This window comes from Panthera pardus, unplaced genomic scaffold (assembly GCF_024362965.1).
Source record: "Panthera pardus isolate Hobbes unplaced genomic scaffold, ASM2436296v1 HiC_scaffold_8, whole genome shotgun sequence".
NCBI classification, from domain to species: Eukaryota; Metazoa; Chordata; class Mammalia; order Carnivora; family Felidae; genus Panthera; species Panthera pardus.
Genome location: NW_026527013.1, coordinates 134,384,239 through 134,411,951, shown reverse-complemented (window position 1 = coordinate 134,411,951; position 27,713 = coordinate 134,384,239). Strand labels below are relative to the sequence as shown.

The window sequence follows — 27,713 nt, the reverse complement described above, 5'->3', positions numbered from 1 at the left end:
CCCTGAGCTCTCAAGAGCCACTTGTGAGTCAAAGCATTAAAACAAATTTCCCAATATATTTGCCTTGCCAATCCTCCTTGTTTCAGCAATCTTGGCTGCACAAGTTAAGTGTGCCTAAGGAGAAAGACTACGTCTGAATAGTTTTTGATGGTACAGAGGAAATGTTACTTAGTAGAGCCAGTGAGCTCTACTTTTGAGCATGAGCTAGGATGAGTGGGGCTTCATACAGAAAATGGGATGAACCAGAGAAGATGGGAAGGCTGTGTGGAAAATTGAGATACCTGGAATTTTAAGCAGAGGTCATATCACAGATGTAAATACCTTTTTGTTGATCATTAGCCCTTTCTCTACAGGTATACCTACTGCTGTAACATGTCAAGAACACTTTTCTATCATTAATTTCTCACTTTATCTTATTGCTAGAATTCCAAATAATGGAATAACCACTTTAACTTCAAAATATCCCTGAAGCAATGCTTTTAAGAAATTAGAAGTTCCTTTTGGTCATCATGGAGATAGTTTCAAGGACAGAACTAAATCTGGCATTTAAATTTAATGCTTAGGACAAATCGTTTGGCAATCTTAGGGTAAGTATAAAATAGAAGAATGGCAATTATCTTTGAGTTTCTACTACGTTGACAACTAATTTTTAATGTTTATCTCAAAAAATACCCGCCTTTTTCTTTAATGCTCCTGAAAATATAAGACTAATATGTTTGGGTGTGAGGGACTAGGGAGGAATCTAAATGTACTTGATTGTTGTGGCTGTGATCTCAAATGATATGGGAGAAGACATGGGGAAGAAATATATGTACAAATAAAATAAAACCTTTGTGGTTAGGCTCCAAAATCCATAAACCTCAGTAAAATAATTCTGCATGATGTATCTTCAAATATGTAAGGGCCGGATTCCCTTATCCATGCACCGAGTTCTATTTATTTATTTATTTTAAAATATTTTTTTAATTTATTTATTTTAAATCTTGACTGTTTATTTATTTTTCAGAAAAAGAGACAGAGTGTGAGCAGGGGAGGGGTAGAGAGAGAGAGGGAGACACAGAATCTGAAGCAGGCTCCAGGCTCTGAGCTGTCAGTACAGAGCCTGACATGGGGCTTGAACTTGTGAACTGCCAGATCATGACCTGAGCCGAAACTGGACGCTTAACCAACTGAGCCATGCAGGTGCTACTAGAGCTTTATTTTTGATTAAACTGTTTCAAAATTTAATTTTCCTTAAGAATGATGAATACAATTTAACATGAGATATTTGTATGGCGCTTTCTCTTCATTTTTTTAAAGTGGACAGTTCAATGGTTTTTGGTATAGTCACAGATTTGTGCAACCATCACCACAACCAATTTTGGAACATTGTCATTATCTCAAACAGAAACCCAACACCTCTTAGCTATCACCTTCTTTATCTCCTCACACCCTCCAGTTTCTTGCAACCATGAATCTACCTTCTATCTCTATAGATTTCCCTATTCGGGACATTTAAATGAACTGAATCCTACAATGTGTGATTTTTTTGTGACTGGTTTCTTTAACTTAGCATAATATTTTCAAGGTTCATTATGTTAGAACATGTATCAGTACTTCATTCCTTTTTATTGCTGAATAATATTCCATTATATGGATATACCATGTTTTATTTATGCATTTGCAGCTGATGGGACATTTGGGCTGTTTCCATTTTCGGCTATTGTGAACAATGCTACTATCAACATTCATATACAACTTTTTGTGAGAACATATATTTTCATTTCTCAGGTATATACTTAGGAGCAGAAATGTCAGATTTACAATAACTCTATATTTAACTTTTTGAAGAACTGCCATACCATTTTCCATAGGTGTGCACAATTCTACATTCCCACCAACAATGTATGAGGGTTTTAATTTTTCCACAACTTCACTGACATTTGTTATTTTCCATTTTCTTGATTATTTATAGCCAACCCATAGTTGTGTGAAGTCATCCTTCATTGTGATTTTGGTTTGCATTTCTCTGCCAAATGTTTGCTTAAATTAAGTAAAAGGCAAGCTTACTTCTCGAGATGTACAGTCTCCCACCATTCCTCCTGCCCAAGACTGAGAACCTGGGTATCACTTGCTTAGCCTCCCAACCTGTGTCCTAAATATCCCCTCAGGATCAGACTGGACTTCTGTACAACAAGGTCCTAGAGAGGCTGGAGATGGGAAAGGGGTAAAAAATGGAATAAAAGTGGATTTTCACTAGAAGAATCAGAGTGGGAGATGCAGCACACTCCCTGGACCCTATTGCCTTTTTTTTTTTTAAGTTTATTTTATTTTGAGAGAGAGAGAGAGAGAGAGAGAGAGAATGCACACAAGCAGGAGATGGGCAGAGAGAGAGAGAGAGAGAGAGAGAGAGAGAGAGAATCCCAAGCAGGTTCCACACTATCAGTGCAGAGCCTGATACAGGGCTTGAACTCACGAACAGTGAGATCATGACCTGAGCTGAAATCAAGAGTTGGACACTTAACCAACTGAGACATCCAGGCACCCTGGGCCCCACTGCTTTTTGAAGATCAAAGTAGCGCTCGCTTTGGCAGCACATATACTAATTAAGGATCAAAGTAAATTTTCCTTTTGTAAGAACAGAATATATACAGTTCAATTTCTAGGCAAATAGAACTGAATGGAACCTGTGATAACATCTAGACTGATTTCTAATTTAAAAACAAAGAAAAATAGAGGACTTTTGTTAGGGAATGAGGAAAACTTCATTTGTCATGAAAGATGATGCAAATTGTTGGAGTTTGAAACTCAATGAGAAAAAAATGTGAATTGAAAGAAAAAAATGTGAGAGGAGATGACACCATTAATAAACAGCCTGGGTTGTAACTGGGTGTGACCTTATGGATCTAGAGTGGATCTGCTTTAACTGTAGTTCCCAATACAGGATTGGGCACATAGTAGGTCCTAAAGGTATATCTATTGCCTAAATATATGAATGGCCTGAAATAAGAAACTCACTTAAGTCTTGATGAAGGGGTAAGGTTTTTAGACGTTTCAGATATTTACATAACCTCCAACAGTTCAATTTGCATTTTCAACGTATGGCTTCTAATGCTTCTTGCTTCTTGCTTACTGCAACAGACTGAATGTTTGTGCCCACCTAAAATTCAGATGTTGAAATCTTAACCTCCAATGTGATGGTGTAAGTAGGTGGGGCCTTTGGGAGGCAATTAGGTCATTAGGACAGAGTCCTCACAAATGAGATTAGTGTCCTTATAAAAGGGACCTCAGAGAGCTCTCTTTCCCTCTTTCCACCATGTGAAGATACAGCAAGAACAGCCATTTATGAACCAGGAATCAGATTCTCACCAGAAACCAGATCTGCTGTATCTTGACCTTGAACTTCCTAGCCTCCTGAACTGTAAGAGATAAATATTTGCTGTTTAAGCCACCAGGTCTATGGGAAATTTGTTAAAGTAGCCTGAACTGGTTCAGACACCTGCTTTAGGTTTACTATCTTCTTCAGTATGTGAGAGAAATTGGTGTTTCTATAGCAAGAATTCAGATATGAAGAGTGGAACCATTTATTTCAATCAAGGTAAACATCTAGTTTTCTGGAATGGAAACAAAAAAAACCCAACAAACAACAACAACACGAGAAACAGAAATTGCTGATTGGTGCTGACAGCTCAAGAAATAAAAGTCGTAAGACAAAGTACCAGGTGGTAAGAGATGAATTAAATGAAGCGTTACTGTGTTCTTTCTTTCCTTTATTCTTTTTGGTAAATGGGCATGAGTGCTTCTACACCAACTTGATACTACAAAAGCCAGGTATACACAAACAGCACAATAATTTTCCTTATTGCTGCACTACTGATGTGGGTGTGTGTTTAAATTTTTTAAAATGAATCATTGTGAGTTGAAATGAGTCAAAACCAGATTGAGACTTCTGTAAAAAATATCAAGCAACTAAAAACCAAAAAGACTAGAAAATATAAAAAAAAAATTAATCAGTACTTTCAGATCAATACTCCAAATACAGTAATTGTAGGATCTGTCAATCTATACACAGAGTATATCTGTTTTTGAATTTTAGAAGTGATAAAAGTTAAAAAAAACCTACTGATTCGTATACTTCATGTTTTAAAATGTGTTTCTACTCTGTCAATAAAGCACCCAAACAAGAAATCCTAGTTATTTCTTACTACCAAAAAACAAAACAAACAAAAGCTTACCATTTTCTCAGGGTTTCAAATATTTATGTTTTAATTTTCTATGCATATAATAGTGTATAAGATATATGTATTTCAAGAGCATGCATGAATTCATTTTAGGAGATATACATGCCCTAGGTTTAAATTTTAGTTATAGATAGAAGTCTGAAATTATTATTTATAATGGGTTCTCTTTCAAACAAAAGAAGCCTCACAATTCATGAATATATTTTCTCCTAAAGAAATATACCAAATCAGGGGCACCTGGGTGGCTCAGTCAGTTAAGCATCTGATTCTTGATTTCATTTCAGGTAATGATCTCACGGTTTGTGGGATTAAGCCCTGCATTGGGCTCTGTACTGACAGCATGGAGCCTGCTTGGGATTCTTTATCTCCCTCTCTCTCTCCCCCTCCCCAGCTCGTGCTCTCTCTCAAAATAAATAAATAAACATTTAATAAAAAGAAATATACCAAATCTACCATTATTTAGGGATATAATTAAATCAATGATGTACACATTAAAAACAAGGACAGATGATATTTTATCTGAGCATTTTATAAAGGAGACCAGTAAATCAACAATCCCTAAAGAGAAATGTTGTTTATTTGCCTGGGTCTCTGCTGGATGCTCATATCATTCATTTGTTACTCTAAAATAGCAGTAATCCCAAAGATAATGTATGCTACAGGCTTCCAACAAAAAGCATTGACATACCATGATGGTGGTACAGGAACTGAAAGAATTTGAAGACAGGATGTCAATAGATGAATTGATTCTTCTTACTGGAAGTGTGTAATTATTTTTAAGTTTACTGATTCCTAACATAATCCTTTAAGTAATGATCATAAGTAATGATCACAAGCAAAGGATGTCTTTTTAGGTGATCCCTCTGTCTTTTTAACTTTCTTGCTTATGATCCAACTAGTCCAGTTAAGAGGCACAAGAGAATAGGGGTGATGAGTGGGAACAGCCTCAAAGAATCAGGGAGAGAGGAAAAGGGGATGGGAGAAGAGTAAGGATGATGCCAAAGAACCAAGGGACAGCTGTGACAGTGCCCAGGCAGTGGCCACTGTATACAGACAAGGTAGCTGCCCAGTGAATGTTTGTGGAACTGAACTTATAAAGTATTGAAAGTGCCTTCCTCCCCCCAACCCACCCGATATACTCACTCTCTCTGGCCTGACAGTCAGGCACAAATATTTTAATAGCAATGCCTTGCATCTAGAGATTAAAGGCCTTATATGAGAGCTTTAAAAAAATTATATATATATATATATATTTTGATGTAAATCAAGCAAGCATTATTTTTGCAAGCTGATTAGATGAGGAGCTCAGAAGGGGAGACGTGGGCAATCCCTGTGAATAGTCCTGTGATCTTCATGAGTAACAGTCCTCCCTCTCCCACGTAGCCCTGCACATTGTGCTAATGTTCTCAAGCCTTGTTCTTTTCAACATCCCTTCCCCATATAAAATTTGTAAGAAGCCCCATTCTCACTGTTCACTTATACTATCTTGAATAATACTTATCATACTATTTTACTTCTAAGTATCCCAAGAAGGTGATCACACAAATAAAAACTGTTTTAGAAATTTGTATCTATGTTGAATTGGTGCTACAGAAAGACTCTAATACATGTGCACATCAGTGTATTTAGATATATCATCGCTTCTCGGCCTTTTGGCTAAGATCAAGTGTAGTATCTGTTCTTATCAGTTTAGATATATCTGCACCTGTATGAGATAAGTCACACATGTTTAAATGTTAGAAACATGTCAAACATGTCCTCTCTTCCATACATACGATATTGTTAGCTAAACAATATAATTCTTTCTAACCAAATAACCACTGTGAAATACCTGATTCACTTTGCACCCAACAGCTGGGGCTGAAGCTTGTATTCCCAGCCAGAGCTGAACATAAGCACAATAGGAAAGGCAGAAACAGCTGCAAATTCATGAGAGAAAACATTTGCAAAGCAACTCTGCCTTTAGGCTTCAGGGTAGGAAGGAAGTAAAAGTCATTTTTCTGTTCCTTTTCATATATGGCACCTGCCTTTGGAAAAAAAATTATGTCCATTCTATTTTATAACAGAAACTCCACAGTATTACTAAAACACAAGTTGTAGGAAAATTAGGCCTGGCCAGAGATTTAGCACTTTAACGCAGTCAAAACATTTACAGAACTTGGTCCACAGTTACTACTTGGCTAGCTTAAGCTAGAAGTTCCCTAGGTCTTTGCTGCCGCTGGACTCCTCCCCCAACATTATTTGCTGTAAACAAACTGGATTTCAGTGATGTTGACTGTTTGATCCTTCAAATGCTTTAGGTTTATTTACATAAAATTTAAGGGACTGGAATTCTCTTGGACAAGTGTCAGAGAAATGAATCCTATATGTGGGTCTCAATAGCCCTTTGTCTGTATGTCTTTGTCTTGCTGTCTTGATATCAGGTACGTGTTCTTATCTCCCATACTAAAATTTTAGTTCCTTAAAGGCAGGTTCTGTGTCACTGCTTCCTTTGCTTCACGTATTTGCCTAGTAGAGCAAAGTTAGTAAGTTCTCAGTGCATATCTGATGAATTAAGAACCACACGGTTTAAAAAAAATCAGTGATATCAGCACTTTCCATAAAATAAGTATCTACTTACTTATTTTCCTCTTTAATGTTTTGGATGCACAGATAATGGGCATAATATTGCTTCTTTTATGAAAATGCTGGGAGATAATAAAACACGTGTCACAGCATTTCTGTCACAATGAGACTGATGTATGACATATCACTTAGGTGGTAAAATCTGTCACACAGCAGAATTTACTCAGTTATTAAAGTGATCTATCTAAAAATGGGATTTTATTAGAACTTTAGAATCTGGAAATAGGCCAGGAACCTTTTGATGTAAAAAAGTATCAGACCTAAAGTGACTATAGAAAGCTTATTAATATGAAACTGGATGAATGAGGTAATAAACAATTTAGAACAAAAAGAAAGAAAAAATAAAGATAACAAGTCAACATAGTGAACACCTTAGGAATTCAACAGATGCAAGATTCTTTCATCCTCCTTCAATTTTTTTTTTGGAATTCTGCAGAATAATATCAGTGTCAATTAAAAACACATTTAAACACAGAATTACATATTTTACAAGGATAATAGATATGACCATAACTCAAATACTTCAGAGTGCATGCAGAAGGGGACTGAGATTATACTCTTCAGATTTTGAGGAGTTAAGACAGAACTAACTGATCTGAGGTGGGTAAATAAGAACACTGGGCTGGGAGAAAGGGGAGGGGAGAAAAAGTATAGTAATTAGAAGCAGTGGGAGGAGGGGAGACCAAGTGTGGAAACATTTAGATAAGAGGATCTATATGATTAGTTTTGAGCTAGGAAGGTTTTATTTACATTTTATGACTTTGAAAAAATTCCAATATATCCAACTAGTGTAAGAAAAACATGATTTAAAATATGGCAATGACCGATATCCATACCACTATAACAACAATGGTAATTTTAAAAGATATATTTTGTAAAAGAATACAGATAGAATATGTACAGATGGGCAAGTCATAGGAAAACATCATTGTCCTCAATTGGCTTACCAGAAGTCACTGTCTGATTAGGATGTTAATTACATCAGATTATTATGAAATAAGAATCTCTCTTTAGAAGAAATTTCTACTCTTTGTAAAAAGTCAACATTTCCATAGATACCCTGGTCATTCTGCATTAATCAAGATCCTACTAAGAACTCATGTTGAAAACACTACTCAATTACTATTAAAGAAAACAGATTCAACACAAGAGCATTTTAATTTCTGCAAAGTGCTATGATTCTTGTTTTCTGGAAACACAATACTTGCAAGTCTGAAATGTGAATTTTCACTTATAGAAATACTGTTGCTATCCATTAAAATCATTTATTAATAAAGTCCAGATTTTTCTCCCCCCAGTATATGAACTTCTTTGTGTCTGACCCCATCCTTTTGCAGAATCAGGAGAGCTGGAGTTACAATGGGATCCTGATGATAACGTCCCTTCCTAACTCCTGCCAATATTTCTCAATGATGTGAATGTTTCTTCTCATGGAGACACACGGTTCACACAATAGCTCTCCTTTGATCCGTAGCTTCCCTTGAAATAGGAAAACATCGCCTGGAAGTGCTTTAATTGTTTCATTTTATTTTCCAATCATGTGACAGAAATCATGAATGGAAAAAAAAAACAACAGCAAACAAAATTCTAAACCATTCTGGGCAAGAAAATTAAAGCAACCACATTTAAACTGAAAGCTTCAAGAACTTAACAAAAAAATAGGCTATATACTTCATAAAGAGTGGACCAGGCTTCATTGTCTGGCTTTCAGTCTGTGTCTCTAGCTTTTACTGTGATTTTCACTTTACAATATCTGTAAATACCTTCTGTAAAAACAAAACCAAACTAATTGAACAATACCAAGTAAAACAGCCACAGCCACTCTCAGAAAACATTTACCTGCATAAAGCGACCCTCTGACGTCCCAAGATTAGCAATGGTGAGGTCTCCTTTAATGAAGGTGGATATAGATGTTAAGAGGACTTGGTTGAATTGGCCCATGAATAAGTCAACTCGCTGCAAAGCTGTGGTAAACTCCGTTCGATATTCATCACTGCGCACTTCACAGCCTGATGAATTTCTCAAAAGTGTCTGGAATAAAATATGGTCATAGAATTAATGTGAGTCAGATGCGAACAAGCTGGTAAGAAACTTTTCAGTGTGTCTTTTCAGAGCTCAGAGTAGAATAGCAAGGATAATCATGCAAATAAACAAAGAGCCCCAGACAGGCAGAAATTATTCTAGTGACCTACATGGCTCCAGTACTGGTAGGTGCTGCTATGTGTATATAGACTTTAACTGGGGTAAATCTTACTATCACAGTTTGCACCATGGTTGAATATGTACATACATAAAAATGGAACTTAGTGATGCTAATAAAAGAAAAACAAAACTATAGATGTCCCAGTCCTGGGCATAAAGGTATTGCTTCTAGCCTGGGTGGCTCAGTTGGTTAAGTGTCCGACTTCAGCTCAGGTCATGTTCTCACGGTTTGTGGGTTCAAGCCCCGCGTCAGGCTCTGTGCTGAATGCTCAGAGTCTGGAGCCTACTTTGGATCCTGTGTCTCCATCTCTCTCTGTCCCTCCCCAGCTCAGACTCTGTCTCTCTCAAAAATAAATAAATATTAAAAAAATAAAAAGGCAGTGCTTCTAGCAGGCAAGTCCAATGAGATGGATTTCAACTGGAATAATAATAAATGTTAGAGTCATACATAATACATTATATATTTTAAAATACAATTTTAAAATAAAATTTAAATGTGTGCATTTGTGTGCAGTGAGGTGGTAGGGGGGTGGTGGCTGATAGATAATTCACCAGGAGGCAGTGGAACACAGACCCCAGACTCAAGTTCTGCATCAAATCCTAGTCTGTCATGCTTATTTGCCTTACACAGACCCTATAGCCTCTATGTGTTTGTGAAATTCAGGTTATTCATTTCAGTCTCCCAGGAAAATCAAGAGACTTATAGAAATGTACCAACCTTGCATAGCTGTTATAAAAGTTAAATGAGCTAATTTACAGACATCTTTTACCATAGAACCCAGCACCCAGAAAATCCCACTGAAGTATTTGTCATTATTATGGTAAAAGGCTCAAAAAAATGTAGAAACCATGCATCAAATGCTGCAATAGTTAACTTACTAAAAGGCAATTACCACTCAATCAGGTATTTATCTTTTACGCTCAAGTGCAAAATTTTAAAAATATTGTTCAATTATATATGTCAGTTAAGCACTGTGGATCCCTTCCTTCACCTTGACACTTCAGTATCCTGATTTTCCTTCTACTTCTTACACTGCAACATTTGGTCTCTGGTGTAGGGCCATCTACGTCAGGGTTTCTCAAGGATCCATCCTAAGGCTGCTCCTCTCCTCACTCTTCACACTCTCTGTAGGCAACCTCTGTCTCTCCCATGATGTCTATTGCCATTTAGTTGACACACATTTGTACCTCCACCCTATCCTCTCCTCTGAGCTGACCATGCATATATCAAATTGCCTATGAAATACACACTCAGATGTCTCCAAGACCTCAGGTTCAACACAATCAAAGTAGAAACCATCATTTTCCCTCATGCCTGATCTGATGATACCACACACCCTAATGGATGGTTCTATCATTCCTCCAGATGCACAAGTCATAAATCTAGGTGCCATCCCTGATTCCTCCCCATGTACAGTCGATCACTTATTTTCATCAGTTGCAGTTTCTAGATATCTCCTGGATCCATCCAGTTTTCTCTGCCTCCATACTTCAACCCTTATTCAAGCTATCCCCTCCCTTTCCTGAACTACTACAATGGCTTCCAAACTGGACCTGCCACATCTGATCTCACCCAATCTCTTTCCAGGTCCATTCTCTACACTGCAGCCAGATTTTTTCCCCCCATAAAACACAAATCTCATCACATCACTCTTTTTAAAACACTGAATGTCCCCCTACTGTTCTTAGGATAAAAGACAAAAATTTTAACATGGTCTGATGAGCCCTTCACCATCTGGATCCTACTGAACTTTCCAGAATCATTCTCATTGTGTTCTCCTTTGCACTCTGTACTCCAGGGAGCTGGCCTTTGGTCAGTTCTCCAAATATGCCATATGTCCTCTCATTACAGGGCCTTTGCACATATTGTTCCCTCTTCTTGGAGTGATCCTTCCACCTTCATTCATTTTATTAACTGCTATGCCTCCTTCAGATCTTAGTGCGTCATCATTTCCTTAGGAGGCCTATCCTGACCTTAATATCTAGGTCAAATGCTTCTATTACAGACTGTCATAATACATTTTACCTATTTGTCATAGCACTCACAGCTGTAACTATTTGCTTGTGGATTATGACTGAAGTCCCTGCCATCAGAGACTCTGCTTGTTCACCAAGGTATTGCTAGTAGTAGATGAAATATCACACAGAGATCTTTAATAAATATTAAGTGAATGAATGAGTAAATGAATCAATTATAAGTAGAGAGGGAATGAGTGTGGAGATGTAAACTAATATTACTAAAGCCTTTTTTTTTTTCTTTCAGTAATAGGTACAGGAAAGAGTTTATAAAAAATGAATAGAGATAAACATTAGAAAAAAAAAAAAGCTAAAAAAAACAAGGCTGGGTGCCTGGGTGGCTTAGTCGGTTAAGTATCCGACTTCGGCTCAGCTCATGACCTCATGGTCTGTGAGTTCGAGCCCCGCAACAGGCTCTGTGCTAGCAGCTCAGTCCCTGGAACCTGCTTCAGATTCTGTCTCCCTCCCTGTCTCTCTTTCTACCCCTCCCCCACTCATGCTCTGTCTCTGTCTCTCAAAAATGAATAAACGTTAAAAAAAATTAAAAAAAAAAAGAGGAATGAATAGAGTGTCTGGCTCCTGACTGTACTGATAAGACATTTGGGAATTAGTAAATGGAGGGCGGATAACAGGAGGCAGGAGGATAAACAAGGAAAATGAAGTCTAACTTGTTAGAAAAAGAGAAAAAGTTCATTTTTACAGATTTTTGTATGTAGTTTCAAGTTAAGGAAAATTATTTGAAGATCAGGAATTCTCTATTATTGTCCTATTATATTTATAATAATTAGAAAGCTGTCAGAGTAGATTTCAAACCAACTTAGTGTTTAAGAACAAAGTGAAATAAAAAATTCAGTTATCCTTATTAACTTTTATGGTTAAAAATAATCTACAATACTGTTTTATATAGCAACAAATATTTCTTCATTTTAAGTGGCAATAAATTAGCAAACAGAGTCTCAGAGATGCAAAACCTGCTGACTCTTATAATTAATGAAATGTACTGGTTCTAGACATTTATTTTGATATATTAATGAGTACTATTTCACTATTTAATTAGAAGCTTTTCTTCACTAAAGTACTATAGATTGCTCTGAGGAATAGCAGATAACTGAGACATACCAGCAATTCAATAGTAACCGATTAATTGGTAATTAAGTTTCCATTGGTGATCAATCATCCATTTTGCAGATATAGTCAGAACCAAGGGATACTGCTTAAAGAAGCAAAGACTAGTTTTAAATCAAAGAGCATTTCAAGTATTCCATTTCAGAAGTGACTGCTCTTCAGGGTCAGTATCTGTGGTTGTTTTGTTCCTTTTCTTGCTTGTTCTTACTTTTTTTCTATGTCTAGACGGCATCCTGGGAACCTAAGGCCTCAAATTTGACCTAGTGGAGATATGATGGATTCATTGGAATATGAAAACAATTTGCTGCATGTGGAGTAGAGTCTTAGATTATAAACTAGTAGCAGGCTTCTATCAACAAGATGCCCCAAACGGTCTTATTCATCTTTTATCATCCCGCCCTGTATTGTGCCCAGCACACAGTAGGCATTTAATAATAGCTTCCTTAAAAATTAATGCATCTGCAAGGTACCCAGAGATAAGCCCATCTGCCTACCCAGCTTGCTTTGTTGTCTGCTTGCTGAACTGGGCCAGTGGGAGAACGGAAGTGAGATGGGCCTCGGAGTGTCTGCAAACCTGCAAGAAGTCCTCAATCTTTTTTTTTTTTTTTTAATTTTTTTTTTAACGTTTATTTATTTTTGAGACAGAGAGAGACAGAGCATGAACAGGGGAGGGGCAGAGAGAGAGGGAGACACAGAATCTGAAACAGGCTCCAGGCTCTGAGCTGTCAGCACAGAGCCCGACGCGGGGCTCGAACTCACGGACCGCGAGATCATGACCTGAGCCGAAGTCGGACGCTTAACCGACTGAGCCACCCAGGCGCCCCCTCAATCTTTTTTAAATGGAGGGAAAGTAACACAACCAGAACTCTGAATTGTATGTCTGTTTCCTCACATGTAAGGCATAAATGTAGAACTCTGCACCTGACTCAATTCACATTTATGTATATTCACGTATATTTACACTTTTAGGTTTCTCCTTTAGGAAATAGTAAGGTCTCTAAATGGTACCTCCTCAAGGACTAACTGTATTATGTCTCTATCTCCCTCCCCCAAATAAATTCCTAAGTATAAAACATTGCACAATGCTGGAATAGGATCTACAGAACTCCTTGATCTTGAAAAATTATGTAATTTGGAGCTAAAAAAACAAATATCATGTCAGATCCAAATGACATTCAGATTTTATAAATCACAGATTCCTAACCTTTTTCTTTTTCATTTTTCTCCATAGCAGAGATCTGCAGGAAAGGACTGGGGCCACAAGCTTCTAGGAGAAAGTAACATTCCAGCATTCAGTGCAGGAGAGGGGACTACTCCTTGTCTCTTCCTTCTGAGAATCCTGACAAACTCAATGATTGGGGTCAGGGTGGCAGGAACTAGCTTACAGAGCCCCATGTTGTCTTTGAGTTTGAACAGAATTTTAACTCTCAGGGAACCCTGGTTTAAGCTCTCAGCATTGCAAATGTAGGAAAATGCTCTCTACTCATAAATCTCAGTCTGAGTCACTATGTGCCTTAAAGGAAATGTATTTGCTGCTCATTTGTTCAGGGAAGACGGGGAGGCTTCTTCTCACAACTTTACATACAGTTCCTGGGTACAGCATTTGGAGTGATTGGGTGGAGATGGGAGACCTACAGATCTACTGCCAGGGGTCTCCTTGCCACTCGTGTTTCCCTCAAAGCCAAGAGGCCCTGTGCTTTGGGGTAAAACTGAGCATAGCTTGTGGAAGGCAGTTCTCTAGTAAAAGCTGCTTTGGGGCACCAAGGAAGAGTCTACAAAGGTTTCAGCCCAGCACTAGTTGGAGAGTCAGACTAACTCTCTTTTTGGTAACAAAGGAAGGAAGGAGGAAGAAAGGAAGGGATGGGGGATATCTGTCTTTACCCTGCAACTACCTACACTGTGCCAGGCACTGAGTTGGGCATTTTTACGTGCAGGCCGATGCGCAGCCTTGTAAGGTTTTCAGTTTTCAGGAGTAGGAGACTCAGAGCAGCCAAGGGTGCGGCCACAGTGGCCGATTCACGCTGGAACTGGCATCAGAACTGAAACAGTCATTAGAATTCAGTTCACTGTGATTCTCAACCTCATGAATTTCTTCTGCTACTGTTTACTATTCTGGGCAAAGTTCCAAGAATTGCACAATTACAAAAACGGAAAGGGCCTTAGAGACCATCTTACCCCAGCTCCTCATTTTAAATATGAGAAACTCAAAGTCAGGGAAATTGTACCTCTCAAAAAGTTGGAATCATTCAACAAAAGTTATCAATCAGCATGTAAAAAACCTACAACCCTTCAAAGTACGAAATGTGGATTCACTCACCCCTGATTGCTTTTCTGAGAGAAAGGCTGGAATTAATTATTTTTTTTCTGGATAGTGGCATAAAGATGACCACTAGCATTTTGGGCTGTTCTAATCAGCTTGGCTCTCAAATCTTCCTCTCTATTGCCTATTTTGGTTTATGAACATTAACATGTTTCCACCCAGGTAATTCTAAAATTTCAGTCAACACCAACGCCTCTCTCTTGAGCATTTCTCACATCCAACTAGTTGCTCAATTCCTCTGACCTCTGGCTACAGCCCTCCAGCCACTCCTGCACCCCTGCCCTAGGCTAGTGTTTCCTCATTGGCCTTCCTGTCTTCCATCTCATCTGCCTTGAAGCAGTTATGAGCGGTCACTCTCTTCTTCAAAACCTTAGTTGCTTCCCAAAGGATTGCAGGAAAAGCCCGCACTCCCTACTATGGTATCCACACCTGCCTTAGTTTGTTCTTAAGTCTTTTTTCCATTAAAGTGAAACGTCAAGTGACATCTAGGACACCAAATGAATCTAAGAGTGGCTATCCTGACACAAGACCCTTCCCATTCTTGGATTCTTGCATTTGCTTTAGCAGCTGATGTCTCAGCTTCTGCTAGTCAGTGATACGTTCTCCTTGGCCATGTGAACCTAAAGCCTGGCTCTTTTCTAAAGTCTCTCCTTGCAAAGTCTGTTGATGGACAGAAGTTATGTTTTAGTGGACTGGGAGGGAGATAGTGACAAAGAATAAGATGGACAGTATATGGGTATAAGTAGATGCCATAAAGCTTGAGATATCTGAGTCAAGAGGGAAAAAGAAACAGGAAAAAAAATTCACTTAATACATTGTTTAGGCATATACACATATGTAGTGCAACTAATGGCAAGGAAAAGACAATTCGCAATCACTGTTTACCTACTTTTCTGGGAAGGAGAGGGATATGACTGGGGTGGGACATACAGGGGACTTAGAGGCTTTGGTGATATTCTCTTTTTTAAGCCTGGTGGTAGAGAACTCAGTATTTGTTTTACTGCACACACGCGCGCGCGCGCACACACACACACACACACACATAAAGAGAACATGAGTCTTTTGCATATATGAATATAACAAAAATAAATTTTAAATGAATTACCAATGAATTCATTTAATTGGTAATTTAATTCATTGGAATTACCAATGAATAAATGCGAAGTGAAAAAGTGGAGACAGCCTACTACAAACTCTCCCTACCCCAATTTCCTGACATCCTAAGCAGATTTGAAACATTCTCATGGCTTTTGTCATCTCACAGAAGCTCACAGTAATGTTAAATATCATCTGCATAGTAGGTTATGGTTTTCCAAGTACACTATCTCATCTGATCCTCTCAGTAGGTCTGTAAATTGGATTTGTTATGATCATTACATTTCTACAGATGAAGAAACTAAGGTTTAGAGAGTTGTCAGTAAATATCAGAGCTTGAACCCTAGCTGTTGATTTCAAATCCAAATCCAACTGCATCATACTCCTTACTTATAGGCTCCTACAGTATTTCTGAGACAAACTCACATTCTAGGGATGGTCTAAGGACACTGAAAAAGAATGTGCGTGCCTACAGCACAGGACTGGTTCTACCCAGCTGGGATTTGATGAGTTGCATGACCTTAGGCAAATAGCTTGATCTCTCTGAGTCTGAGCTTTACTTTGCTGATATAAAAAACATTTGTCCAGAGTGTTTATAATGCGTCAGACACTGTTCTAAGCACTTTCCAAATATTAATTCATAACAATCCTAGGAGGAAACTGAGGCACTGCATGGTCAAAAGACCAGCAGCTGCAGGGCAAGGATTAAACTTAGGTCACACAGCAGCAGTGTCTTCACCCCCCACCTAGGTTTGTCTGTAAAGGAAGGGGTTGAGGGAATTAATCCAAAGTTCTCTTCTGGCTCTACCATGCTGTGGGTCTGTGGATGGCTTTCCAAAGCTTCCTCTAGGCTTGGAATTACCAAGCTGCCATTGGCCTGCTGCTGGAACAAATGACTGCTCAGGATATTTAGGATGTCATGAGTAAACAGTCACTGTCCCCCAATCATCTTAGGCTACTCCAACACATGAAAAGATTCTGGATACATATGCCCATTTTTTAAGAAGTTTGAAAAGCATTTAATTGCTCAAGGTTCATCCTTTTCTAAAATAATAATATGAAATCCACTCTGAGAACCAATGGTAAACATCCTGTTCTGCTTTAAAAAAAAAAAAAACAACTTATTACAAACCTGCTTCCTTAACTCAAGGGCTTATATACTGTCATAGGGTTAAATATTAGGAACCACTCTACAATTTGTAAGTCTTGAAACAATAATTTATTCTTTCTTTACCTTTTCATGAATACTTGGCCAAATTTTTTTTTTTTACCTGACTCAGACATATACTATTTTTTTTATAAAATGAACACTGAAGTGCTATATACCTCAGTGTATTTGATTCAAACTGTTTTCCCTAACTAACATGATGCATGCAGTGAATATGCAATTACATTTAATTCTGTATAATTAAGGATGTGATATACTTAAAATAGAGATTCCTTTAATTCATCTATAGGACAGATTTAGCTCATCTATAGATAATTTAAATCAGTCTTGCAGCTAGATTTAAAAAAACGTACTATTTTATAAAATCTTTGCCAGTTCACTCATACCAGCCCTCTCTCCTTCTTGTACATGACGAAACTAACAGAAGCATTTTAATATAAATTTTATTCATAATCATCTTTTAAAAAAATTTTTTTAAAGGTTTATTCATTTTTGAGAGACAGAGAAAGACAGAGCATGAGTGGGGAAGGGGCAGAGAGAGGGAGACACAGAATCCGAAACAGGCTCCAGGCTCTGAGTTGTCAGCACAGAGCCCAATGCAGGGCTTGAACTCACAAACTGCGAGATCCTGACCTGAGGTGAAGTCGGACGCTCAACCGACTGAGCCACCCAGGCGCCCTAATAATCACCTTTTCTACAGATTCTATTGACATATAATAGTGGTTTTCTGGGGGATATGTATTTCAAAATAGATAGTCCCTCTTACTCAGCTTTGAGTATTTAAAGCTGGTTAAATACTCAACTGCTTTAATTTCAGGAATTGCACATAACTTATTTCTCTAAATTTCATTCATGTTCTCTCTTCTGTTTATTCATGTTCTCTCCTTCTGTTCTCTCTTCTGTGGGACTGGGAGGGAGGTGCTGTGGACTGCAGGCAGAGGCACAGAGCTTTGAACTTCAGTGTCTGCTTATGTTGCTTTCAGACATATTTAACTTCTATGAGTCTGTACTCAAATATCTAAGATGTCAACATGAAGCCTGATTGTCTGTAAAATGCAGAAAAGTCAGTTCTCTGCCAGAGCAGGACCTTTTCTTTGGGGTCCTTAATGCAAGGCCAGACTGTTAGGATGGTGTGGTTGAACGCTAAGAATGTGACCATTTTGTGCTACAAAGACAACTCAGCTTCATGTTGTGCTCAGCCACAGTTTTAAAAGAAAGATGCTTCCTTAATACTTGTGCTGCCACAAACTCCCCTTGATGAAGTAATCCTACTGCACTGCTTCAACAGCCACGGAGTTCATTACAACCAGAGACCTCAAGCAGGGGAGCAAAGCTGGGGGGGGGGGGCAGTTAAAGAAGAGCTGATTTGTCTCCAGGAAGGGAGAAAGGGCATCATCTCTGGCCCTGTGTGTTCAGATGGCCCTGAATGCAATACAACCATGCATCTGGCCAACACGCTGCTGGCTCGACAGTAGTGATTCACGAGGTGATGGACGCTGCCTCGTGGATGATCTAACTTCACACACCCAGCGGCATTCTCTCTTCTGAGGACTAGCCCTGTCTCTGCAACTGCCTTTAGGCCAAGTTTGAATGTGCCATTAATGACATTTGAACTCACTGCTTTTCTTTCCAAACTAATTCCCTCTTCTGGCTTCCTATTTCTATATGGCATCAATAGCCACCCTCTCCCTTCAGGACGTCTCAGTCATCTTTGACTTTTCCTTTTATTTTATTGTTTACATCCATCTATCAATTCTTAAAAATGTTTCTATAGAGTTAAAGGAAATCTCACACTTGGCGTCCCAGAATCTAATTTCCTTGATTCCAGAATGTCTTTGTTCAATTCCACTTTCATAACTTTTTAGAGTAAGGTTCCCCAAATGCCTTAGTCATATCCAGTGGTAACCACCCTAGCCTAGTGGAGAAGAGCATGGGCTCAGGAGTGGCCTTGCCCTTACCCACTGTGCAAACTTAGAGAGAATACTTAGATCACCAAGCCTCACTTCTTCACTGGTAAAATGGAAAAATGCACATCTATCTAACAGAATTGCTTTGAGGTTTAAGTGAAATGAGTCGTGCCAGAGCAGACACACAAAATAACTAATAATGCAAAGCACAAAGAACATCACTGATAGATACATTCTGAAAACACTGGTACAGGTGGTAATGCTAGAAGATTAGGAAAAAGATAAGATCAAGTATGGGCTTAAACAGCTTTGCTCATGGCAGAGGCCAAAGCTGACACAGGTCTTGACAGAAGGTGGATTAGTGAAGAGGGAAGAAATATTTGGAGCAGAATGTATTTTATGTACATGTGTATACACATGTATAAAAATGCATTTACATATAAATGAAATAAAAACATATCCACCTTCCGAGGTATCCCCAGGATTCAAAAGACTCTGAATTCTAATATGATAGGGGTTCTGGAATTCTACATGTTAAAATGTTTCCTTCTTTATCATCATTTCCCAAGGTGAATCAGATCTAAAACAGACCAAGTCCATGTGGTTTGGCTTAGCAGCCTTCATACCTCACTTCAGTCACAGCCAGGAGTGACAGAGTGATTCATAAAGAAAGCTGTTCCAAGTGAAGCAAATTTTAATGCTTAGTGTATAGAATTTTTCTCCTTTTCTCTATTTAGTTAATAGAAAACAAATTTTAATGTGCTTACTCATTGAATTGTAAGAGATACTCAAAACACAGAACACTAGTTACCCTGCACTAAGCAGTAAGACAGAAGCAGTTCTTTCTGTAGAGTATAAGAGCTGTGGTCTGTTGATGTGCCTAACAGTGTCATGCTCAATAGAAAACAGGCTGATGAATGTCTTAGAGGATGGCCAGTTGAGGTGAAAGATGGATGAAACCACAGTTCCTCAATTGTGCCCCAGTATTTTGTTTAAACCCATGTCTATATCCTAACCTGCCATGACTGTCATCACCTCTTATCCTTCTTTTCCATCTTACCATTGTGCAGTGGGCCTCTTTACTCATCTTCTTCCCTTGTTCCCAACCAGAACTGTGTATCAGAAACCTCAATCTGTGGGTAACCCTTCTCATTGACCAAAGTCTACAAGCCCCTACCAAACTCTCTTCTAATCTTTCTGCATCTACATCAAGGCCAAGCTCATGCTATGCACCAAGCATGTATTTGGTACATATGCAGTGACGCCATTATGGCCACAGTAAAGGTGGTATTGAAAAAGACCTTCACTCTTAACTTCTTTTTCTTAACCCACAAATTATTTTCAACTTGAAATCATAGACTGGTGGTTAGTGAAAAATCTATGAATTCAAAAAGCAAACTTCATGGGAGGTCACCTCTACTAGTACCACTGCTCAAGCAATGTCTACTAGAAGGTTTTGCCTAAAGTCTCTCATTCAGACAATATCACCCACTTAAAAGGGACACTGTTGAAAGGCTCAAAAAAAAATTATGGAGCAGAGAAGTTAATCTACCTTTCTCCTTTTAATTGCTCTAATTATGTTTTCCCAATTTGGATTAAGTACAAAGCTCTGGAATTTCTATTTACTCTCCCTATCATCTTTTCTTCTCCTTTCATTGTTTTCCTTGTTTTTTGATCCATCTTCATTCCACACTGGTGTATGAAGGAAGGTGTGTGTGTGTGTGTGTGTGTGTGTGTGTGTGTGTGTGTGTGTAAGGAAGGGACCAACACTTCCCAGAATTTCTTCCATGCTATTTTAACTTTTGGAAACTCCTCAATTCTATAAATTAGTTTTTAGAGATTTGGGGGAGGAAATGAAAAACTGTTTTATCTAAAAATAATTTTTACTAATCAGCATTTCATTACATTACTTGAAATATGAGGCTGTGCCATAACTATTTGCTCATTTGATAAACAGATATTTTGTTCAAGCAATTTTGTTAGGTACTAAGGATGTGGAGATAAAAGCCACAGTTCATATCTTCAGGGGCTAATGAGGAAACCAGTGAACATATTACCACAGAGTGTGGTAAGAGATATGGTAGAAATAAGCAAAGGGTGCTACTGGAGTACTCAGGAAAGGCAGCTTATCCAGAATGGAGGGTTAGGGGAAAGCTAGAGAAGATTTCCTGGGGAAGGAAATGCCTGAGTAGAATTGTAAAGAACTGGGAGAAAATGTGAACCTGACAAAATCAATGTTAAAGGGAATTTGAGGCAGATGAAGTAATATGTGTTAAGGCAAGGTTGTGAGAGACACTAATGGATTCTGGGAACTACAAGAATGATAGGCTGACACACATCTGATAAATGCACAGGTTGACTCACATTGCACTTACTATCCAAAATATGCAAGGAACTCAAACAACTCAGTAGTAGCAAAAAAAGAAAAAAAATGGGCAAAGAAACTAAATAGACATTTTTCTAAAGGAAAGATACAAATGGCCAAGAGGAACATGAAAAGGTGCTTAACATCACTAATCAGGGAAATGCAAATCAAAACTACTATGAGGTATCACCTCGTACCCTGTTAGAATGGCTATTACCCAAAAGATAAGAGATAACAAATGTTGGTAAGGACATTAAGGGAACCCTTGTACAGTGTTGGTGGGAATGTAAACTAGTACAGCCAGTAAACAGTATGGATATTCTCAAGAAATTAAAAATAGAACTACCATATGATCCAGCAATCCCACTTCTGGGTATTTATCCAAAGGGGGAAAAAAAAAGGAGCACTAGGAGATATCTGTACTTCCACATTAATGGCAGCACTATACACAACAGCCAACACATGGAAACAACCTAAGTATCTACCAATGGATGAATGGATCAGGAAGATGTGGTATATGTCTATTCAGACTTTAAAAAAAAAAAAAAAAGGAAATTATGTCATTTGCCACAATATGGATGAACCTGGAGGGCATTATGCTAACTGAAATAAGCCAGACAGAGAAAGACAAATACTGCATCAATTTTATGTGAAATCTAAGGGGAAAAAAGGTTGTGTTTCTAGAAATAAGTAGAAAACTGGCTGCCAGGGGCTGGGGCAGCAGTCGGGGGTGATGGGGGTGACGGGTGGAGAGGGCAGCAGAAATAGGGAGACACTGGTAAAATGGTACAAACTTTCAGTTAAAAAATAAAAAAATTCTTAATATCTAATGTATAACATGGTGACCATAGTTCAGACTATATACTGAATTATATAGTTGAAATTTGCAAAGACAGTTTTTTGTTTTTGTTTTTGTTTTTTGTAAAAAGTATGATACGCTGAAGGTAGGGTAGGGTGGCAGTGCTGTGCTTGAGCCATCTTGTACCAGCTTACAGACCCAACTGTGAACATTTCTTCCTAATTTCATCCTGTTCAGTGACTTACCTTGGCAGCTTGAAATTGACTTGGTGGGAGTGTTTACACCACAGAAATTGACAAGCACTACAGATTGGAGCTTCTACTCCCCTCTTCCCTGAGAATTAGACATCCAGCACACTAGTGAGTTTGAGGACCAGGAAATAGTCAAGGCCAAGGTAGGACACTTCTTGAATACATACTAAAGAGTATGGATTTACTCTAAAACCATTGGGGAGCCCTCAAATTATTTTAAGGGACACAGTAACACAAATGGGTTTGCTTTCAAGAAAGATTAGTTACTCCAGCAGCAGTCTGGAGACAACTAGATTGGTTGGAGATGAGAATGGAGCCAGGGAGATCTAGTTTTATCTTACTGGCACCATTTCAACATACTAAAAGAACAAAATCTATCTGGAATGATAACGTACAATTTCGTTTCTCCTTTGTGTATCTGCAGAAAGAAAGAAAGAATAAGTAAAGATTTTGAAACTTCACATTTACTATAAATGAGACCAAATTTTATTCGGAAGAAGGAATAGAAGAAGCAGGCTGAATTAGATCATGCTGATGGAGAAGGCTGAGATAGGCTGAAAGATTCTCTGGAAATATTAAGTTCCTTGATTAAATAGGTGTTGTTAGTTGCACTCAAACCAGGATAAGGTGCTTAGAAAGTCTTAAATAAGGTTGGTACACAGAATAAGAATGTCAACTTGGGTTAATGAATGAGAGAGGTTGTGTAAACTATTACTTAATCCTAGTTGAGGGTTTCCTGAGCCACTGGGGATCTGGACTGAGGTTGAGAGACAAAAATAAGGTTAGAAGGAAATAGAGCATTAAACAAACAATAGTTCAGTTTAACTTGTGATTTAGCCAGAGTTCAGAGTATAAAATAAAAGCTATCTTTCTTGCTAGTAGCAAGAAAGATAAAATGAAGTGATGTCAATATCATTATTAAAATAATTATCCAGCTATTCACTGGAACAGAGATTTTATTATATTTCTGCAGTGAAAATAAAAAATTTGACTATTTCTTAGCCAGTTTGTGAATATCCGGCATATAGAGTATTTAAAAAAGCACTGGGAGTTATAACAGCTGGTTCTAAAGGCCCAGAAAATGAAGGAAAAGCTTTAATATCTATAGTTCACACAAATACTAAATTAATATTTACTTATGAAAATTTAGATGTTTACTTTTCAAATATTTAATAATCTCTCCTTTTCTAGGAGTTCATCTGCATTCACTTGGATTGTTATCTTATAATTAGGGTCATAAGATACTCAATATCACATAGTTTACACCATGACTAGTATAGATCCTGAAAATTTTTTTTAAAAAAGAGCTTTCTTGTTAGGCGTGGTAAAGTCCTGGTGTTTATTTTTCTGTGATCTATAACTGTGCCACAAATGGTGAACTTCAAATTTTCAATGGTGCCACCATACCACATACCCAGGATCACAAAAAGCACTGTTTGCCTAAAAATCTGAAATTAATGCTTTTGTTTTCTTAAAAAAAGTATCTACATAGAAAATACCATAGGGGCGCCTGGGGGGCTCAGTTAGTTAAGCGTCCAACAGTGGCTCAAGTCATGATCTCACAGTTTGAGAGTTTGAGCCCTGTGTTGTGCTCTGTGCTGACAGCTCAGAGCTTGGAGCCTGCTTCGGATTCTGTCTCCTTCTCTCTCTGTCCCACTCTTCGCACTCTGTCTCTCTCTCTCTCTCTCTCTCTCAAAAATAAATAAAAAACATTAAAAAATTAAAAAAAATTAAAATACCATAATCATTGCCACAATTCATCATAATACGTATTTTTTAAATCAGGCACATATTTTAGTCTTCTTTGTGCATGTCAAAAACCTGACCTTTAAGTGTTAATTACAGGTTATATGTACTATTGTTAAACTACCATTTATATATTACTCATTATTTTGCAAACACTGACTAATATTCTTAATATTGGGCCAATAACAGAATTGATCTTGTGTTTTGGCTGCCCAGTTGTACTTGGAATCAATACATTTGTTATGACTCTTCAGAAACCAGAGCGAGTTTAGTTGAGAGTAGGAAACACTGCCCATTTTTTTTCCCTATCAGCTCTAGATAGACCCAATGTAACTGGTATTTTCAAATTAGAAATATTTCTCAATTACTCTTACTAATACATTTACTGATTCTTGTTTACCATGATGTTGGAGCCACAAATAAGTTTACATTAATGAATCCTCAGATACATTATAATGAATCATCAGATATATTCTATTGTAAATTCCTCTTCTTTATTCATTTAATTCAGTTCCTTAAGTACCAGGATCACCTAATTTGACCTCATATTCACCTCTATTACTGCACTTCAGAACATTTCCAGAGTCTTGGACCTTCTCATATTAATGAATATATGAAGAAAAATAATCTCACCCATTATCTTTCCTAAGGTTTTGTATATCCACCCTCCCACCACCACCCCCCCCCCCCCCAACGGTACTCCTATAAACTATCTCTTACATTCAAGATTCTGGTTACTTTACTGGAAAGTAAATATAGCCCTTTGCCATAATTATAGCCTTCAGGAAGGGGCAAGCCAATGACCTCTCTGACTTGCAGGCACAGGAACGAGCCCTGAGGATTAAATGACTCCTGTTCCCTCATCTTTTCCAATGGGAGACTCCACTTCTTTCTTGGCAAAACAAAAGTGAACAAAGTGAGCAAGAAAAAGGTGAGTATGCCTTTGGATTCCTCACATGTATGTTTTGTACTTGGATTTCAAATCTTCACGGTTTGTGGGGAAGGCAAAAACAGTGCCTTTTACGACCCTCATAAAAATATGTGTAGTTCTATCAAGGGCTTTTATCCAAACACTGCAGCAATCTAGATGGTCTCTATTTACTGTATAAGTTTACAGATTTCTTTTGGAAGACAAATTATTTTGTCAAATACTATTGTCTGTTGTCTGCAAGGCATACATACCTAGGTACAAAGAACCATGACAAACTACCTGCCCTCTAAGACCTTAAACTTATTTAGATATTTGCATGACTATGTATATATAAATCAACATGATTAAAATGAAAGAGAAAGGCAAAATGTCTGCAGTTAGGGAATGCATTAGAACAACATAAAGGCAGCACTAACTAGAGGACACGCCCCCGTACATTCAGTAGGTGCTCATGACATCCTTGTGAGTCCCAGGAGCACTTGTTCCTCAGCCCTGTAGGGCACATGATTCACATGAGAAGGAAATGGTCTAAAATAAGACAGTTGTGCAGAGAACGGTATATGATTGTAGAAAGACAATACGATTGGGGCCCATCTCAGCACCACAGTCCCTTAAATTCCATCAATTTTTATAATTTTGATAGTTTCAAAAGAGCTTATTTTGTGTGTTTTTGGAATTATGATTCACTTTGTCATAGGATTTACTGGTGATAGAGGACAATCCCTTCCATCCCCAGGAAATGCAAATTCTTCTGTGGCATAGGATCCCAAGTGCTGGCCACAGAAGAAAGGTGAGAGGGACAAGAAAGAAACAACGTGGAGAGATACAAGAAACCTCTATTTTTCAAAGCTGATTAAGGTGACAGGCTAGGAGAGGAGGTAAGTGCTACCTACATTATGTCATTAGCTTCTAGAAATCTACATAGTATCTTCCTCATACTAAGAATTACTTAATGAAAAGTAACTTAATTCCCTTAGAAATCAAAGAAAAGACAAACTTTATATACAGTAACAACTTTTTAAAAAACAAACTGTTAAAGAAGTTAAAATCTCTGGCACAGTTCTACCTCTTGCGATATGTTTTTCTAAGTGTAAAACAATATGTACTCATATCCAGAACTCACTTTAAAAAGCTGGTTAAAAGCAGCACCATGTAGTTAAGACCTCAAGTTTATGAAATAGGTAATAATTATAAGTTAATTAAATAAGTAGTTGGCCTTGTACTAAGGACATATGGCTTCTTCTAAAATTTTGGGCTTTATGTAAAAGTTAACTTTCACCTCCTCAGGGTGGTCTTTTGTGACTACGCTATGAAGTTAACATATTCCTCCTAGCTTACATTCACAGATTTTTATGTCCCTCACACTATATTTCATAAACTATCATGATATGTTTATTGGTGTGACTGGCTTCTTATTGACAGCCCTCCCCTAGTGTGTTCACTTCAAAAAGACAAGAACCATGGCTATCTCATTCATCACTATAAGATCTGAAAGGTCAGGCACTCCATATCTACTGAATTTCTTGTTGAATCTTGGTTGTATGAATAAAACCTTTTTTCTGTCTTTTGCTGAAAACAATGATCACAAGTTTTTGGTCATTTTATGCACTAAATAAAATGATTAGGTTTCTAGAACTTGGCTTAAACTAGTAAGATGAAAGAACAAGCATGCAATGTAAGCAGCTTTCAAAAAATGGAAAAATTTGCACATTTTACTGTCAAGATAATTTTTAGAGATGTTTGTTTTTGCTATTGACTGCCACTGCATTAGTGCTTGTATCTGCTTAATGCATTAGCACTAAATACTATTGATTCGCTCAGCTAACAGACCAATTTAATCTTTGCATTTTTCCCACTTGCTGAGCACCACCTCACCTATAGTTAAGTTAGTAGAGCAGTTGCTACATGCAAGTGTTAATCAGATTTTAAATTAAAAATGTCACTGGAAAATTTAATATTATACAAATTTACACTTTTCTGGTACATGGACACAAATTAAAGCAAATCATGAATAATCCATATATTTTGACATGGCAACTTAGCAAACTTAATTTTCATAAAATCAGCTCTAGAAAAGAGTGCTTAACAAATCAAAACTGACCTAAATTCACCCTTTTTACCTAGAGCATGATTTGAAATGTCACCTACCATTTTAATGTCCTCTGATTGATGAACATTTTGGTGATTTGCCCAAATAAGACAACTGAGGTCAGACTTTAGTCTGAACTCACAATTTTAATTTTTGTTTCCCAGCTACACTATTCATAAGGCATTTCCCCTTACTTGCGAGCACAGAGTGGTGAAAATAGCCTTTATTCTATATCAGCATGAATTTGTAAGACGTTTTTCTGTCCTCTTGTTGAAAAACTAGATAATATTTTTGAAATATAGAAGGTAGACACACTTCATCTGTTCTAAATTAGCCTAGGTTTAGGGTGATGTGCAGTAAACTTCTTCCCCAAGGCTTTTAAGAAAGGAAGTCAACACTGCTCAGCAAGCAATTCATATGCAAATGAACCAGCTTGGAACATTTTAGTTAGAAAAAATATATAATTAGCAAATTGGACTGTATCCAGGATCCCAGAATCACTTACCACATTCACTATTATTAAACACACACACACCCCAACAAAAACAAACAAACAAAACACCCCAAAACACACTGAGGGAGTCTTAAAGATTTCAAGAGTAGCTGAGCCCTTGGTTTCATTCCCTTGATATAGGAGCCCTTTACAGCCCTCCCTGGCTGCTGGAGATGTGACTTACAGCACTTATCTGGGCACTGAGTCATTCTGGACTCTGTGTGCCCACTGACTCGGTATCTGTGCCAATCCATGAATAAGCAACGGGAGAAATTCCTCATGGGTATTCCATCCAAATTCTAACAGATCCTCTTTTTTCTTATTAGAGGAGATAACAGTGCAGGGTGGGATGACGACTGAT

The 27,713-nt window shown here is 37.8% G+C and overlaps 1 protein-coding gene, 1 long non-coding RNA gene and 1 pseudogene across 2 annotated transcripts in view; 2 read left to right on the top strand and 1 right to left on the bottom strand.

Annotated features, from left to right (window-relative positions):
- MET (MET proto-oncogene, receptor tyrosine kinase) overlaps positions 1-27,713 on the bottom strand; it is a 111,735-nt gene that overhangs the window by 49,508 nt on the left and 34,514 nt on the right. Inside the window, exon 4 of the mRNA XM_053896841.1 lies at positions 8,685-8,876. Coding sequence (XP_053752816.1) covers positions 8,685-8,876 — 192 coding nt within the window. The remainder of the gene's footprint in view (positions 1-8,684; positions 8,877-27,713) is intronic.
- Positions 92-1,260, top strand: LOC109248390 (uncharacterized). The gene is made up of 3 exons (XR_002072030.2): positions 92-313; positions 424-587; positions 1,007-1,260. It is a non-coding gene; the product is annotated as an uncharacterized LOC109248390 (long non-coding RNA).
- On the top strand, positions 5,857-5,968 carry LOC128775817 (U2 spliceosomal RNA; annotated as a pseudogene).